Source organism: Staurois parvus, unplaced genomic scaffold (assembly GCF_062004578.1).
Source record: "Staurois parvus isolate SC_StPar_1 unplaced genomic scaffold, SC_StPar_1.0 ptg000102l, whole genome shotgun sequence".
NCBI lineage: Eukaryota > Metazoa > Chordata > Amphibia > Anura > Ranidae > Staurois > Staurois parvus.
In genome coordinates this window covers 2,664,626-2,681,119 of record NW_028317898.1, presented here as the reverse complement: position 1 = coordinate 2,681,119, position 16,494 = coordinate 2,664,626, and the positions used below count along the sequence as shown (strand labels likewise).

At 44.9% G+C, this 16,494-nt stretch overlaps 1 protein-coding gene across 2 annotated transcripts in view; it reads right to left on the bottom strand.

Moving 5' to 3' along the window:
• Positions 1-7,398, bottom strand: part of LOC149467755 (kyphoscoliosis peptidase-like) — a 62,407-nt gene extending 55,009 nt beyond the window's left edge. For both annotated transcript variants that reach the window (XM_089671237.1, XM_089671238.1), the window contains exons 1-2: positions 7,210-7,398; positions 904-957 (exon numbers count right to left, since the gene is read on the bottom strand). In XM_089671237.1, coding sequence (XP_089527363.1) covers positions 904-957; positions 7,210-7,306 — 151 coding nt within the window. In that variant the 5' untranslated portion in view covers positions 7,307-7,398. The remainder of the gene's footprint in view (positions 1-903; positions 958-7,209) is intronic.
• Positions 7,399-16,494: the final 9,096 nt, after the last annotated feature.

Sequence of the window (16,494 nt, the reverse complement as noted above, 5' to 3'; positions counted from 1 at the left end):
CACTGACACCAATGATGGGGCACTATTTCTCCCACTGACACTGATGGAGCACTATTCCTCCCACTGACACTAATGATGGGACACTATTCCTCACACACTGACACTAATGATGGGGCACCATCATTGGCCTCCTAGATTGTAAGCTCGAAAGAGCAGGGCCCTCGAGTCCCTCGTGTATTGTATTGTTTCTGTCTTGTCTCATGTTCTGTCCCCCTTGCTGTTGTACAGCGCTGAGCATACCCATTGGCGCTATATAAATACTGTATAATAATAATAATATTTGATGTCAGTGGGAGGAATAGTGTCCCATCATTGGTGTCAGTGGGAGGAATAGTACCCCATCATTGGTGTCAGAGCGAGGAATCGTGCCCCATCATTGGTGTCAGTGGGAGGAATAGCACCCCATCATTGGAATACCATACTGAAATTCCATGCCATATTGAAATCAAATCTGATGTTTTTTCATTTTTATTTGGTGTGCGTTGGAAGAGGGGTAGTCTTTTACGGCGAGTATAGCCCAAACCCTATATTTTAACAGGAAAAGTAGGGGGTCGTCTTATACGCCCAGTCATCTTATACGCCGGAAAATACGGTATTTGATTTACAGGTTGTGTGCACAGGAAACTCAGAGCCCACTGGATTTATGACAGATGAGCAGGTATTTTTCACACGTGCAGCATTGGTAAAAAGGTAAACCATGAGAAAATGTGCATGCATTGCAAGAAATCTACTGTATATGCTTTTTTAATTTATTTTTGCTCAGACACACTTTAAGGGCTCAATGGAAAATTATTAAGCTAATGCAACACAGCACATGGCAAAGTTTAATAATACGCATTTTGTAGGTATGAAGGGGCCTTTACATTGCAGTGCATAGTAAGAAGACAAGAACTAATCACTCACCAGAATTGTGATTACCTTCCTCCACATCTTTCTGCTTCTTACTTTTTCTAAAGCCTGTGAAGATAACACATCAAACAGGATGGCTAATATGATAGTACTTACAATAACACAAAAATTATAATAAAAGTTATAAAGGGAGTAGAATGTTTTTCGGTACAAGGATAACACTTAAAGCAGGGTTCCACTCAAGAACAGAAGCTCTGCTTATTTGCATCCTCCCCCCCTCCACTGCCAAATTTAGCATCTTTTGGGGGGAGCGGATATCTGTTTATGACAAGTACCCACTTCCTGCTTAGTTCACCACGGCAAAGTGAGCCATAAGTTCGGCCCCCTCCTCCCTCTCACAGTCTCCTGGGAACTTTCACAGGTCTCTGAAGACTGCCGAACCAATTAGGAAGCACAGCGCAAATTGCGCATGCGCATTGGGCACCAGGCTCTGAAGCCGCAAGCTGTCACAGCCTGGTGCCCACAGTTGAGATGCTGGCGCCGTGGAGAGCAGGGGAGAAGGGACAATGCGGGTGAGAACATCGCTGGACTCTGGGATTGGTAAGTGTATGTTTAATAAAAGTCAACAGCTACAGTTTTTGTAGCTGCTGACTTTTAATAAACACAAAAACTGCTAGAACTCCACTTTAATATGTGCGCTAACTATGGTGCATTTTATGTACAGATTTAAATAGTATATACACTGCTCAAAACAATTAAAGGAACACTCTGAAAACACATCAGATCTCAAAGGGGAAAAATCTCATGCTGGATATCTATACTGATATGGACTGGGTAATGTGTTAGGAAAGTAAGGATGCCCCATAGTTTGATGGAAATGAAAATTATCAACCTACAGAGGACTGAATTCAAAGACACCCTGAAAATCAAAGTGAAAACATTATGCAGCAGGCTAGTCCATTTTGCTGAAATTTCATTGCAGCAACTCAAAATGGTACTCAGTAGTTTGAATGGCACCCACGTGCTTGTATACATGCTTGACAACATCAGAGCATGCTCCTAATGAGACAGCGCATGGTGTCCAGGGGTATTTCCTCCCAGATCTGGACCAGGGCATCACTGAGCTCCCGGAAAGTCTGAGGTGCAACCTGGCAACGTTGGATGGATCAAAACATGATATCCCAGAGGTGTTCTATTGGTTTTAGGTCAGGCGAGCGTGGGGGCCATTCAATGGTATCAATTCATTCATCCTCCAGGAACTGCCTGCATACTCTCGCCACATGAGGTCGGGCATTGTCGTGCACCAGGAGGGACCCAGGACCCACTGCACCAGCGTAGGGTCTGACAATGGGTCCAATGCTGTCATCCCGATACCTAATGGCAGTCAGAGGTGTGGGTGTCCCTCCATGGGTATGCCTCCCCAGACCATCATGCTGACCAATGTTACAGACAGCATGACGTTCTCCATGGCTTCCCCAGACCCTTTCACGTCTGTCACATGTGCTCAGGGTGAACCTGCTCTCATCTGTGAAAAGCACAGGGTGCAAGCGGCGGATCTGCCAATTCTGGTGCTCAAGGGCAAATGCCAATCGAGCTCTATGGTGCCAGGCAGTGAGCACAGGGTCCACTAGAGGACATTGGCCCCTCAGGCCACCCTCATGAAGTCTATTTCTGATTGTTTGGTCAGAGACATTCACACCAGTGGCCTGCTGGAGGTCAATTTGTAGGGCTCTGGCAGTGCTCATCCTGTTCCTCCTTGCACAAAGGAGCAGATACCAGTCCTGCTGATGGGTTAAGGACCTTCTATGGTCCTGTCCAGCTCTCCTAGAGTAACTGCCTATCTCCTGAAATCTCCTCCATGCTCTTGAGACTGGAGCAACCTTTGGGCAATGGCACATATTGATGTGCCATTCTGGAGGAGCTGGACTGCCTGTGCAAACTTTGTAGGGTCCATGTATCGCCTCATGCTATCAATAGTGACACTGACCCTAGCCAAATGCAAAACTAGTGAAAAACAGTCAGAAAAGATGAGTAGGGAAAAAAATGTCAGTGGCCTTCACCTATAAAAATGTCAGTGGCCTGCGCCTGTTGTTAATTTCATCAACACCAAAGCAGCTGAAACTGATTAACAACCCCCTCTGCTACTTAATTGACCAGATCAATATCCCAGGAGTTTAATTGACTTGAGGCTATACTCTGATTAAAAAGTGTTCCTTTTTTTGAGCAGTATATATATATATATATATATATATATATATATATATATAGTTACATAGTTAGTCTGGCTGAAAAAAGACAAAAGTCCATCCAGTTCAACCATAAAAAAAAAAGTTATAATCTTACACCCACAGTTGATCCAGAGGAAGGCAAAAAACACTGCAAAGAATGACCCAATTTGCTTCTGCAGGGGAAAAAATTCCTTCCTGATCCCCCGAGTGGCAATCGGATATTCCCTGGATCAACTTTACCTATAAATAGTAACCAGTTATATTCTGTGTATCTAAGAAATAATCCAGGCCTTTTTTTAAAGCAATCCACTGAGCTGGCCAGAACCAACTCTTGAGGGAGTCTATTCCACATTTTCACAGCTCTTACTGTGAAGAAACCTTTCCCTGTTTGGAGATTAAATCTCTTTTCCTCCAGACATAAAGAGTGCCCCTGTCAGGGCCTGGACTTGAACCTGGGACTTCTACTGTGTCAGGCAGTAACTCTTCTCACTGAGCTACCTGGGATGCTGGACAACACTCTGCCTCTTCTATTGGATAATCCTGCCTTGTGCCTTATTTGCTCTTGAACCTTGAACTCCTTGCTCCTCCCATGAACTTCCTATATAAGCCATGTCCTTGGACTTCCTCCTTGCCAGATTATTGTGCCTTTCCAGCCAATATCCTGCTACTGTTCCTGCTGCTGTCTACTCCTCCGCTACTGATCTTTGGCTTGTTCCTGACCACGATTTCGTCTCATCCTATTGTACTACGATTGATCTGCTACCATTTGTGACCGACCCTTGGCTTGTGACCGACTCTGCTTTCGTCTGATCCCTAACCTGTTGATCCGCTATTGGTTCCCAGTCTGCTCATTCCCTGGTGGGGTGATCCTGAGATCTACGACCTGGTATTAACACGCAGCCCAATCCATCTCCACCATTAGGAGCTCTGGTGAATACCGTTTAATACTTAGACCCCGCACCTCAGGTGAGCCTGCGTCATTCCCAGGGGGATCCGCTGGTGTACCTATCCTGCTGGTTCCAGGTAAGCCTTTTACTGCTATAGCAACTGGTCTCTGAACCTGACCTTACACCGTGACAGCCCCCTTGATGATGTCATCCTCTGTGATGACTTCAGGGTGAATAGCTCTATACTGAGTTCACTATATGAACCACTGATGTATTTATACATGTTGATCACATCCCCCCTTTATCTCCTCTTCTCAAGAGAGAATAAGTTCAGTTCCTCTAATCTTTCTTCATAGCTGAGCTCCTCCATGCCTCTTATCAGTTTGGTTGCCCTTCTCTGTACTTTCTCCAGTTCCCCAATGTTCTTTTTGTGAATTGGTGCCCAAAACTGAACTGCATATTCCAGATCAGGTCTTGCTAATGATTTGTACAGGGGTAATATGATATCTCTCTCTCTGGAATCTATACCTCTTAAATACAAGAGAGGATTTTTAGAAGCCGCAGTTTGGCATTGCATGCTATTATTAAGCTTGTGATCTACCAGAACCCCCAGATCCTTCTCCACCATTGATTCCTCCAGTTGCAATCCCCCTAGTATGCATGATGCATGCATGTTTTTAGCCCCCAAGTGCATAGCCTTACATTTATCAACATTAAACCTCATTTGTCACATAGTTGCCCAATTAAACAGTGCATTGAGGTTGGCTTGTAAGTTGGAGACATCCTGTAAAGACATTATTCCACTAAACAGCTTGGTGTCACCTGCAAAGACTGAAATGGTATTTTTAATCCCAGATCCTATCTGTGGGTTTATTTAATAAATTAAATATACTAATAGATGTGGAGAGCTGTAAACAGTGTAAAAATGAACTTCAACAGTTGAACATCCAGTTAACAATCTATTTAGTTTTTTTTTATACATCCCTCCTTAAGGTCCTTTTCACACGGCTGTTCTAATGAGGTCCACCTGTCTGTTTTTCAGGCTGACCTGATAGGAAAGTCCATTCATCCCTATAGACAGGTGGGTGTAAAGGACAGATGGGTGTAAGGGGGTCCGTCCTTTTCAGTTTAGGCAGATTGGATCTAAGGGTAGTTGGGTGTAAAAGTACAGTGAAGTCCATTTACTCCCAACCACCCATAGAGCAGAGCAGGCTCTATTTGCATCTGTTCTGCAAAAACTGAGTGGACACGGATCTGTCATCTGCCCACTCTGTTCTGATCGGTGAGCTAAACCTCTGATAATCAGAATGGAATCTACCCTGCATGATAGCGGCACCTTTGCTAGAGGTATGCTCTCTAATGCCCAGGACTAGGTGGGAACTGTGGTCATATGCACAGTCTAATATTAGGACAGTCTCCTGACTTAGAGATGAACTAACACTGCATGTAGAATGAAACTGTATTCCTGAAAAAGTGTTGTTCCATAGCTCTACATTCAGTGACTACTATGTGTTCCATTTGGAGTGGCGGGTATAACTGCACCACCTCCTTTATTAACTCTTCCATACCATACAGTTAGGTTGAGGACCTCCGTAACACTGGTCTGCTCCTGGTAGCTATGGGAGATGGAAAGATAGGGAGAGAGCCCAAATAGCAGCCCCCTCACTACCCAGGTAGGGCCTTCTTTAACATGGGGCAAAAGTGGAAGCTGCCCCAGACCAAGTCATTGTTGTGGGCCCCAGAGCATCTGCCCCTTGAGCCCACACTGTCCAGGGTTGCTGGCGTCAGCCACGGACGGAGCAGTCAGCCACATTTACCTCCTCCAGTCCTGGCTGCAGCTCTGTCAGGACGGAGTAATCTGTCCTCTTCCTCTCCCTGCACAGCTTCAATTCCGCTGGAGGCACTGCCGCTGTTGTGCCGGCACATGCAGGAAGTTTGGGGCCATCCTCCTCCTGGCCTCCCCACCCCGAGGCCCCACTGTGATAGTGTCTGACTGATCCCATCACTACACAGCAAATGCCCCATGCTGACCTGTTCCCATAATGAGACCAGATGGGCACCTGCCCACTATGGAGGAGGGGTGATCGGCACCAGGCTCCATTGAGTTAACTCAGGTGAAACCACATACAGGGCACACACTGGGCGGGTACCTTAACCCCTACACTGCTGAGGGGAGAACAGTGTTCTTGCTCTACTGTTACTGCACTCTGCACTGATTTACTATCCCAGGGGCTTTCCATTCTAATATCACCCTACAATAGGTGGGGTCCCTGGACTGGAGGTAGCTGTCTTTCTGTGGAGGGGCCCCTGGACTGGAGATAGTAGTTTCTCTTTGGAGGAGCCCCCAGCCCCTAAATTGGAGGTGGCAGATTCCCTATGGAGGGGCCCCTGGACTGGAGATAGTAGTTTCTCTATGGAGGGGCCGCCAACCTCTAAACTGGAGGTGGAAGACTCCCTATGGAGGGACCCCTGGACTGGAGGTAGCAGTCTTTCTATGTATGGCCTCCAGAGAGAGACTAATACTTCCAGTTCAGGGGCCCCTTCATAAAGAGATTGCCACCTTCAGTCCAGAGGCCCCTGCCTATGGAGACTGCCACGTTCAGTCAATGGGCCCCTCCATAGAGAGATTGCCAAGATAATCGCTAGCAACCAATCAGTGGGCAGTAATAATTGGCCCAGGCATACGTTTTCAGGCGTTAGCCCATAGTAGCAGAGTCCATGGTTGATGGCACCTCGGGATCCTCTGTATAGAAGGTGAAAGAAACGGCTTCTCCTAGTCCTGGAATGTAGCAGCAGCAGCAACACAGCAGCATACCAAAGCGCTCAGGGTCTAGGTATTTCTGGGCCTCAGCCTTCCCTCAATTTATATCACAGTTGGGCTGGCTGAAGCCACAAAACGCCTGCACACCAGGAACAGTAAACTTAGCCCTTTCTCAACCCAGCCTGGGCCAGTACCTAACATATTAGGGAGTACCCAACCTGCTTAGAAGCATATTTACACTATGTCACAATATTCTGATAGGTTAGCACCAGTAAAACACAATACTCTAAGTCAAGTTAGGACAAGTAAAACACAACATTCTAAGTAAGGATATGAGTAGTAAAACACAGCAATGCTCTGTGAATGGGCTAACTTTAGCACAAGATTATTTTTGAGTGTTAAAATTTTGTGCCTATGTCTTCTAATGATGAAAATCTGGCCTGAGATCACATATATAAAAAATGAAGAATTATAAAATACTCACATAGACAGTAAATACACAGGTAGAATGGCAGCAGAGGAAAACAAAAGATTCCAAGTAATATGTTCTGCCACAGCTTGAGACGTTGGTGGAGTGCCATGCTGTTTGTCACTCAGCTGTGATTTTCAGTTCTTCCTTCTAACTATCTATATTCGTACTAACAGTTTAAACCATAGTTCAGGTTTATGTATCGATATGATATCCATAAGATACTGCGCAGATGCAAAACCAACAAAATGGTATTTGGTTGTGCTAGCCTGACCTTTGGATAAATAGTTCGCTTCCCAGACATCATCATTTACAACTCCAGCACTGATAACCCAATGCAAGATAAAATGCTCTGTAACGTTGTAAAAGTTTGCAGCAACAAGATTTCCTTATAAGAAAATTGCAAAAAAATAGAATACGTAATCTTCAATTTACGACAACCATTATCTAACTTCCTGTACCTGAGCACATTTTCCAACTTAGAACAAATAGAATTAAAGTATATATAACCTGAATCGCTAATATATCATAAGCTTTGACAGGTTAAAGTAATTGCAAAAGTACAGACTCAGCTGAATGAGAATCCTGGCAATCGGGACCCCGGTGATCATGTGATTGCTGTGCGATCACATGATCACAGTGACAACAAAGCTTTTATGAATAAATCCAATTTATAAAAGCTTTGCTTCTGTTCTTGGAGAGCTGTGATTGGTCCACAGCTCTCACATGACACATGGGGCCAATCACAGCACCCTGTACCATGTGACCAGCTGGAGCCAATCACAGATCACAAAGTGTATAAAAAAAAAAAAATCCCTGATCACCCCCTCATAGTAGTAAAGTGTTACTATGGTAACATTGCACTACTCTGATAAAAGGATTTAGAAAAATTGTATTTTGCACATCTCATTTGTTGCCACAAGTTTTTGGAAAACAAAGAAAGAAACTGTATTTTTCATTTTATTTTATTTTATTATTTTTCAAAACTCTTTCTCAAAAATGAGATCTGCAAAATGCTCACCATGCCTCTTATCAAATTAATTGGGGTGTCTACTTTCCAAAAAGGGTCATTTGGGGGGTGTTTGCACTATCCTGGAATATTAGGCCTTCGAAACTATGATAGGTAATGAGGAAGTGATATGAGGAAACATGCCCTTTGAAAGCCTGGAGGGGGTCATTGAATTTTGGGTGCCTTGTATGTAGCTAGCATATATATATGCTATAGCATCCCTATACTTGGGAGAAGTAGCAGAATGTGTATTTGGGTGTTATTCCACATATACTCATTTGTACAATTTGTGGCAAAAAAATAAAATGTTCCATGGACTCAACATGCCTCCCAGAACATTCCTTGGGGTGTCTACTTTCCAAAAAAGGAGGCATTTGAAGGTACTTCCCTGGCATTTTAGCACCTCAAGAAATTTGATAGGTAGTCAGAAAGTAAAAACTGCCTAAATTCCAAAATGTATACCATAGTTTGTATACACTATAACTGTCACACAAACCAATTAATATACATGTATTGGGATTTTTTTTTACCAAAGACACATAGCACAATACATTTTGGGCTACATTTATGACTAACTTTGAATTTACTGGATATTTTTTTATACTCGAAAGTAAAAAATATTGGGTTTTTTTCCAAAATTTTAGTTCTTTTTTTTGTTTATATCACAAAAAATAAACTCAATGGTGATCAAATACCACCAAAATAAATCTCTATTTGTGTGAAAAAAAGGACATAAATTTTGTTTGGGTACACACCTTGCACAGGCATGACCATGTTGTCACTTGTCACCGCCAGGACAGCCACCATGAAAAATGTCGTCGTCATAGTACGTACATTTAGACAGAAATTGGGTGCAAAGCATAAAAGTATAAACAAGGCGAAAATAGTACTTTATTTAGGAAAATGGCAATTTTTTCATGATGCACAGTTTTTTAGCACAGGAAATGTCATTCAGTTAGGGTTTACATCTAGTTTACCAAAATGCATTACACCATAGTTATCGGTTTCAGGTTCTATGTTAGTTTTTCATTTATAAGAAAAATATGCTGTGCCTATTAAATTCACTTCTCTAACATGTGAAATGTGATCTTTTCATCAGCGGAAACACTTTGACTTTTAGCACTTTAAATGTCTCTGTGCATGCAGCATTTTGTAAGTAACTGAATATTTGCATAAATGGATATACAGTGAATACCGCATAAATTAAAATTATTTTGGCTAAGACAAACATTTTCTCACTTTGCCTCTTCCATTTTATTCTAGTATCTTAGGAAGTTGCTAAAGCACCTTTTTCTGCCTTTTTCCCATTAATAGTACCATAAGGTCACTTTTGTGCTCATTTGTTACACTGGTAACACTGCATTAACAACCCAATATCCATGAACTTACCTATCCACTATGACCTTGTCATTAGCTGAAGCCTAGACATCAACTAGCACAGTAATATTACGTGCATAGCACAGTATGTTATACTGTAAGTTTGTCCTGCAGCTAGAGTGGGACTGTCCACAGAGGGATCACCGTGGCGTTAGCTGGTCATTTAAACATATATTGCAATATGTGAAACAACGGATGCCCATACCAGAGATAGTTGTAGAATACTGGTTGTGGAAATCAGTCATTCGCCGATCTACAGAAACAGACCTAAAAGCAAGTTCTGATATGAATATATATGGTAAGAACGCAACTCTTGCTGGTAGCTCAAGGCAGGAGCCTGATAACATGGCAAATCTCTGGTAAGTGAATGCTAAAGTCAACTTTTGTTTTTACATTCCTTACTGCTGTGTATATAGTAGATATATTTTACATTTGTATTACAATCTTGCTTGATGGCACCTGTACATCATTATGAAAATGTTGTTTTCAGCTGCACTGTCATGTGTACTGGAGGTAATGTGTGTCAGTAATCTCCTAAACTAAACATTTCCAGTCTTTTTCTGTAGCTAATGTAGAACCAGAGTGGGATCACCTTGCTATATTTGGTTTGCCAACCATGACTGCATTACCTAGAATTCCTCTTTTAATATTACAGTATATGGGTATGTGGGTGGACAAGTTGGGTAAAAGGCACCACATCCCTTTTAAATGCAACCAAAATAGAACTAGAAATATGGGAATGAGACTTTTAAAGCAGAACTCTGGGCAAAAATGTATTTACATGTCCTTGTTGCTGATTTCTTGCCTTCACTGAATATGTCATCCATCTTCTGGTTCACTCAGTAGTTGCTCTGAAATAGCCTATTAATTTTCAGATCAAACCATTAATTCTCTTTGGTTTCCTGTTTGTAAGACCAGTGGCTGCTATGCCTCCTATTCTCCTAGCCACTGGTCTTGGCACATCCCTTCTTTAATTTATTCTACAGGAAGCAGTAATGCAATTCTGCCTCACTTGCAGTGGTGGGCAGACTGAGACTCTGATACATTCAACATGTACAGGCCTAGTGTACCCGCTCACATTCAGTACAATTAGCTGTGGTTGGTGAGAACTGTAGTTTCCTTTTACTGCAGAGAGAGAGAGGAGAGGATATGATGTAATCCCTGCTGTTGCACCTCCTCCTGGGCAGAGCATATGCTGTAATCTTGTGAGTTACAATGAAGACATCTTGAAAAATCAGTTAGACTGTTTTCTTCAATGGTGAGGAATATCAAAATATATTAACTGTTTAGGGTTTTGTGTAGGGTGGTGTACTAATGGGTGATTTTTTTTTGTCTATGCCAGATATTCTTTAAGGTGCAATAGATATGTCAAAACCAAAACGACCAGTTAAAAGGTATAAATGTTATTGAAAAATGGTTAAAATATATAAAAGAATGAGATAAATGAACAATTCTACAAGAATGTGAGAGTTCGGTTGGTTTCAGGTTGGTCAGTAAGCTGGGCTGGGAATTTTTCTTTTTTGTTGTTTGACATGCATCTCCCTTCCATGTGCTCCTTGTTCCGAAAGGAATTATAGATTGGGGCAGTTGCTATTTGTTTGTACTGTTGATACACTGGTGAAGAGTGCCCTGGACACCTTAGCTGCCATTGTGCTGTGTGTTGGGTGTTCAGTGTACTCCTGTGCCTTTAAGGAGGGGTGGGCTCCCTCCAGGCTAACCTGCCCTCACTCTATCCATTACTATACATGTGCTTCTACTATGGAGGCTCTCAAAACCCTAGAGTTGGGGCTGAAGAAAATAATGGGGTGCCATGAAGAGGCTCTGCAGCTTACTCATTTATTTGCAAATGTGTGCAAACTAAACCCCTGTTTTTAACACAATCTGTTAGACAGGACAATTTGGTTGCAGGCTGGTTGGTAAGTTGAGCTGGAAATTTTTCTTTTTTATTGTTTGACATACGTTGCCCTTCCATGTGCTCCTTGCTGCAAAGGCCAGTTATAGATTGGGGCAGTTGCCGTTTGTTTGCAAGAATGTGTTGTACAAGGAGATTGTTGAAGATATCCTCTGTATGTGATCCTCAACATGTCTCACCATCCTGGCTTTTACAGGGATCATTCACACAAGAAGGATACTATCAGAAATACAAAAAACATTCATATAAAGTATAATATATAACAAAAAATATACACAAACAGTATCAGTTTTATGAAGTTTTACATAAGCAGATACCTCACATGCACCCAGGCACACCATACCGCCGATGGGTCCCAACCATTCACTTTAGCTTCAAATTATTTGCCTCCTCCAAAGACCAACAACCGCCACAGCATGCTGGGTAAGCCTTACCCATGCATGCTCTTCCACACCCGCAAGGCTCGCTGGATGCCATCCTGTAAGCCCAGGGACCACATATTGGTCCCCACCGCATTAAGGTGCACACCATCGCCACGAAGGTAGTGCCAAGTGTCAACTTCCAATTACAAATGCCAAACAACCGCCCCCCATTAAGGATCACAAACCTACCCACCTCCTTATTAACCATAATTCGGGCCATGTTAAGCCGCTCCACCGATCTAGCCAAACGCCAAGAAGTGCGGGTGACAATGTCAGACCACACTATAATCGTGTCCAGAAATGCCCTGCGTAACCGAAGGAAATCCAACTTGATAATAAGCTCCCTCATGGACCTGACTGTCAAGGTCCTACCTTTTCCCTGAGGTTATGTTACTCCATGTGCTGGCGTCCATCTTGGATTCTGCTGTGCATGATGGGAATCCTTTTTATGCCTTCAGGTCTCTGAGGTCCACCCCCCAGAGGGGCGTGGCTGATGACATATAAGCCTGTGGCCCGCACATGCTCTTTGCACTTGTGTCTTGTGTCTTTCTGTTACTATTACTCTGTTCTGACTCTCGTGACTCTCCTGGTATTCTGATTCGGCTTGTGACTTGACTATTCTTTGTATTCTCCTTTGATCTGACCCTCTGTTGCTGAACCCGGCTTGTGACCTGTGATTCTCGTCTGCTGTCCTGTACTGTTTTGTCCTGTTGTTGTTGACCCCGCCTTGTCTGACTACTCTTTTGTTTCTTCCACCAGCTACACGCCATTGGCGGCGGCCATTACCGCAGCTGAGGTGTCTTGGGGGCCGTGACCTGGTTCCTGGCTGCATCAAGTCCATCCCCACCATCAGGGGCCCTGGTGAAGGGCAGCCTGGGACTTAGACTCCGCGCCCTGAGGGACTTCGGTCTGTGGGTGGTGGTTGTCGTCAGCCAGTGCGTTACATTGTTAGGCCTGCCTGTCCGTTCCTTGGCTCCTGCCCTGACACTGACCCCTAAGTTGTTGCCCCCACGTGGACCAACAGCACTTTATCAACCCCAGGGAGATGCACAGAATAGATAAAAACATTCAATTGAAGACAACACAACACTAAGTGGTGAAGTAAGCAAATTACAGGCTGCGAAGTAGCCGAGATGCGATTAATGACCTGAACCACTTCCAGATTATCTCAGTTATTGCTCACCTTCAGATTCCAATACAACCAGAAAGAGCTCTAGTAGAACCAGATTCCGAAGAAAACCAGCCTCTCGACAAGAAGGCAGCCATGGAGCCGCACTCCAGCGACCCTGGATGAAGGCCCCATAGCCCATGGAATCGGCTGCGTCCATGAACAGCTCTAGATCAAAATTGCTCACCGGGCCGCACATCCACAGCAACCAGCCATTAAATGAATCCAAGAAACTGTTCCAGCAAATGAAAGCTGTTCGGGTGAACCAGTAGCAGCCAGAATGCTGATTCAATGTAAAATTTGGTCATGAGAGCACCCCGCCCATAATGGCACAGCCAACAAAATGCTGCATCGAAAGAAGTATACGACACCGTACACGACTCAGGAGTGATGGCATCATTGCCTGAACCCCCTTTCGGGAAAGAAAGATGGTGAATCAGCCGAAATGTATTGGGCTCCTTTTTGGGCACCAAGGGGGATGCCACCAAATTCGTCAAAGGCACGCTCAGAAATGGACTGCCCATGAGGCCCAAAGCCACTTCCTTACTCAATTTATTAGAAACCACTACGGGATGCTGCAAAGCTGAACGTAAATTGCACGCCAACGGCGAAATGGAAGCCACAGTACAAGGGATCCGAAAACCTTCAGAAAACCCAGCCTCCACAGTGAAGCAGCCTCCCAATTGGGATATCTGTTTAGAAAAGGCTGCATTCTTTCCACCCTCAGAGGCAAGAGCCTGCATATCTCTATATACTCACCTCTCCAAATCTTTTCCCGAACATCCGGCTTCAAGTGCGCACCTAACGGGCCCTCAAATCAAACATAAACCTCAGAGAGGCAGACAGCCTCCGGAAGCCTTGCCCCATCCATCAACACCTTGGACTGGTCATCCACCACAGATACATTAGCTACAGACATCCCCACAGAAGACACTCCACCTGACCCTGACCATGAAAGAGAAGCCCCCGCCACCCCCCGATCCTTAGTGGAGCCCCGCACTTGCCCCCCAACCACATCCCCACCACTAGCAGGGATGCACACGGAAACTGGGCCAGAACGCACACCACAACCTCGCTCAAAATGCAGCAGCAAAACCCGAAAGCTGGAAAGCAAATCCCGTAAGCCAGCATCTGTCCCCAATGGGGCGGTATCGACGTCCGCCACCTGGGGGGCAGAGGCAGTACCCACGTCCGAAACGGATGCAGCGGAAGCTGAAAGAGGGAGAGCCCCACCCCCCAACATATCCTGCAGAGCAGAACACAAAAAGAAAGACGAGCAAGGAACAGTAAACTCACCAAGCTGCCCAGAAGAGGTCCTATCAGCCGCAGGTCCAGACACCACCACCACCAAGCAGCCGATCGCTCCACCTGCCTCAGATCTGGAGAGTTCAGCCTCGGAGCGGTACACATGCCCCCGCTGCAAAGGAGGCCTCCCAGAGCCCCGAAGCTTTTGGTCGGTGCTGTGCTCAACTCTGCCTCCCAGCACCAGACCCACCTGTAGCTGGCCAGCTAAGACCAGTCCTAGGTTGCTAATATGGTTCACATATATGTGTATACCAAACCTTCCAATAACCTCAGTACAGTATATATGTGCATATGTAAAAGCCAAAAGCAGAATCATTGCTGTGATTTATGTCTTTGATTGTTATATGACATTTGTATATTCATTGTGTTAGCAGAAGCAGAAAAGGAAAATACGCCTTTAAGAGTTAGTATAAGGTGAGCCAATCACAGCCAGCCTCACACTGTACAGAGCCTTAACCAATCCCAGCCAGTTTCACATTTATGCCTGTGTAAAACTCCCTGCTAGGATTTTCTAGAGACACATGCTCACCAGACAGAGGAGGAAACAGACAAAGTTCCAATCAGAGAAGCTCCATGGAGGCAGAGAAGGCCAAATAGGTATTTAATGCACTTGTGTGTTCCTCTGTTGTTTAACAGTGCAGGTAGATCTGTGGGTAAAAACTGTTGTATGTGTGTTTACTTGTAGTTCCACCGAACCTATCGAATTTACGAATTAATCGAATCAAGTCACTGTAGAGTAATCATTTACAAATTTATCGAACGAATTTACCGAATCTAACGAATTTATCAATCTATCGAATCAACCCAATGTAATACGAATTAAATCATTGTAATATGAAAGAAATAAGCCATTGTAAGCAGTGTTATATGAAGAAGATTGAAGTTATTAAAGAAGTTAACTAAAGTATTCGGTGTGCTCTTTAAACCTACTGCATCCATAGAGCGGCATTGGAGGAATTACAGAGTAAAGTCAGTCTAATCAAACAAAGAAACGGCAATTGCATAATTTTTCTAATGCCACAGCGCACAAGGCACCAAAGGGTGCTGCGCCTGCCACACCACCCACCAAAGTCCTGGACCTTCTACCAGCAGAGTGCCCAGCTGCTCTCCACCAAGCACTGCTCCTCTTCTCGGCCATCGCTGCAAAGGTTCCCAACAAGGTAGGGGGGGCCGCTGGCTGCAGGAGGGGACAGCCAGGCTGCCGAAGCAGACCATCTCCATTGCTGGACCTCCTCCCTGACAGGCACCTCATCAGGGGAGGAGTCTGAGCCGCCGTGTGAAGTTTGCCGAGCGTCAGGGGGGAGGGACTAACACCACGAGGCCTCCCGCCTGCCGAGCTCTGCCATGGACAAGGATTCCTCCCAGACACACCACCAGCAGAGGCAGGAGATTGCCCTGCTTGTGGGCCTGGAGGGTCCCTGTGGGGGCTCCCATGCTGGTGCCAAGCTCTGGGGGTGGGTTCCAGGCTGAAGCACTCCGGAGGCTTTGACCTCCAAGCGTATGGGAACTCCCCCCCGCTGCTGTCCCAGAGCCCTGGTCCCCCAGCAGAGCAGAAACCTGGCCCTGCAGCCAGGCAGTGCCGCTGGAAGCGGGACAACAAAAGGTCCAGGTCTGCCATCTCTCATGCAGAGGCCCCAGCAAAAGGGTTTTTTTCCACACGGTCACAGGACCGTGAAGTTTCTTCTTCCGCTGCCACTCCTGTACTGGATAGTCCCACACTACACCACTCCCAAAGGTGCCGAAGACCCACCCCACACTACCAATCACCAATCAGATAAGCCTAACATGTTTTACAACCGTCCTGCCTTTCCTTAACCCTTTACTGTCTGTCCTACCTGATACGAACGTGGCGTCAGACCCCTGACCTTCTCACCAAACTCGTGACCGAAGGACCAGCCAATCTAAAACCGCTATGTCACATGCGTAACAATGCCACGCCCAGCTGCACCCTGCACAGCGATTTTCCAGCTAATCGGACCACAATCAATGTACCGGCAGCCTGGGAGGGATTGTTACTGGGTCAGGTTAATTACGCAATTAACCCTTAATACTGCCACCACCTCATTTTTGTACAGAGAAAGAGGAAACTTAGCAATATCAGCAATAA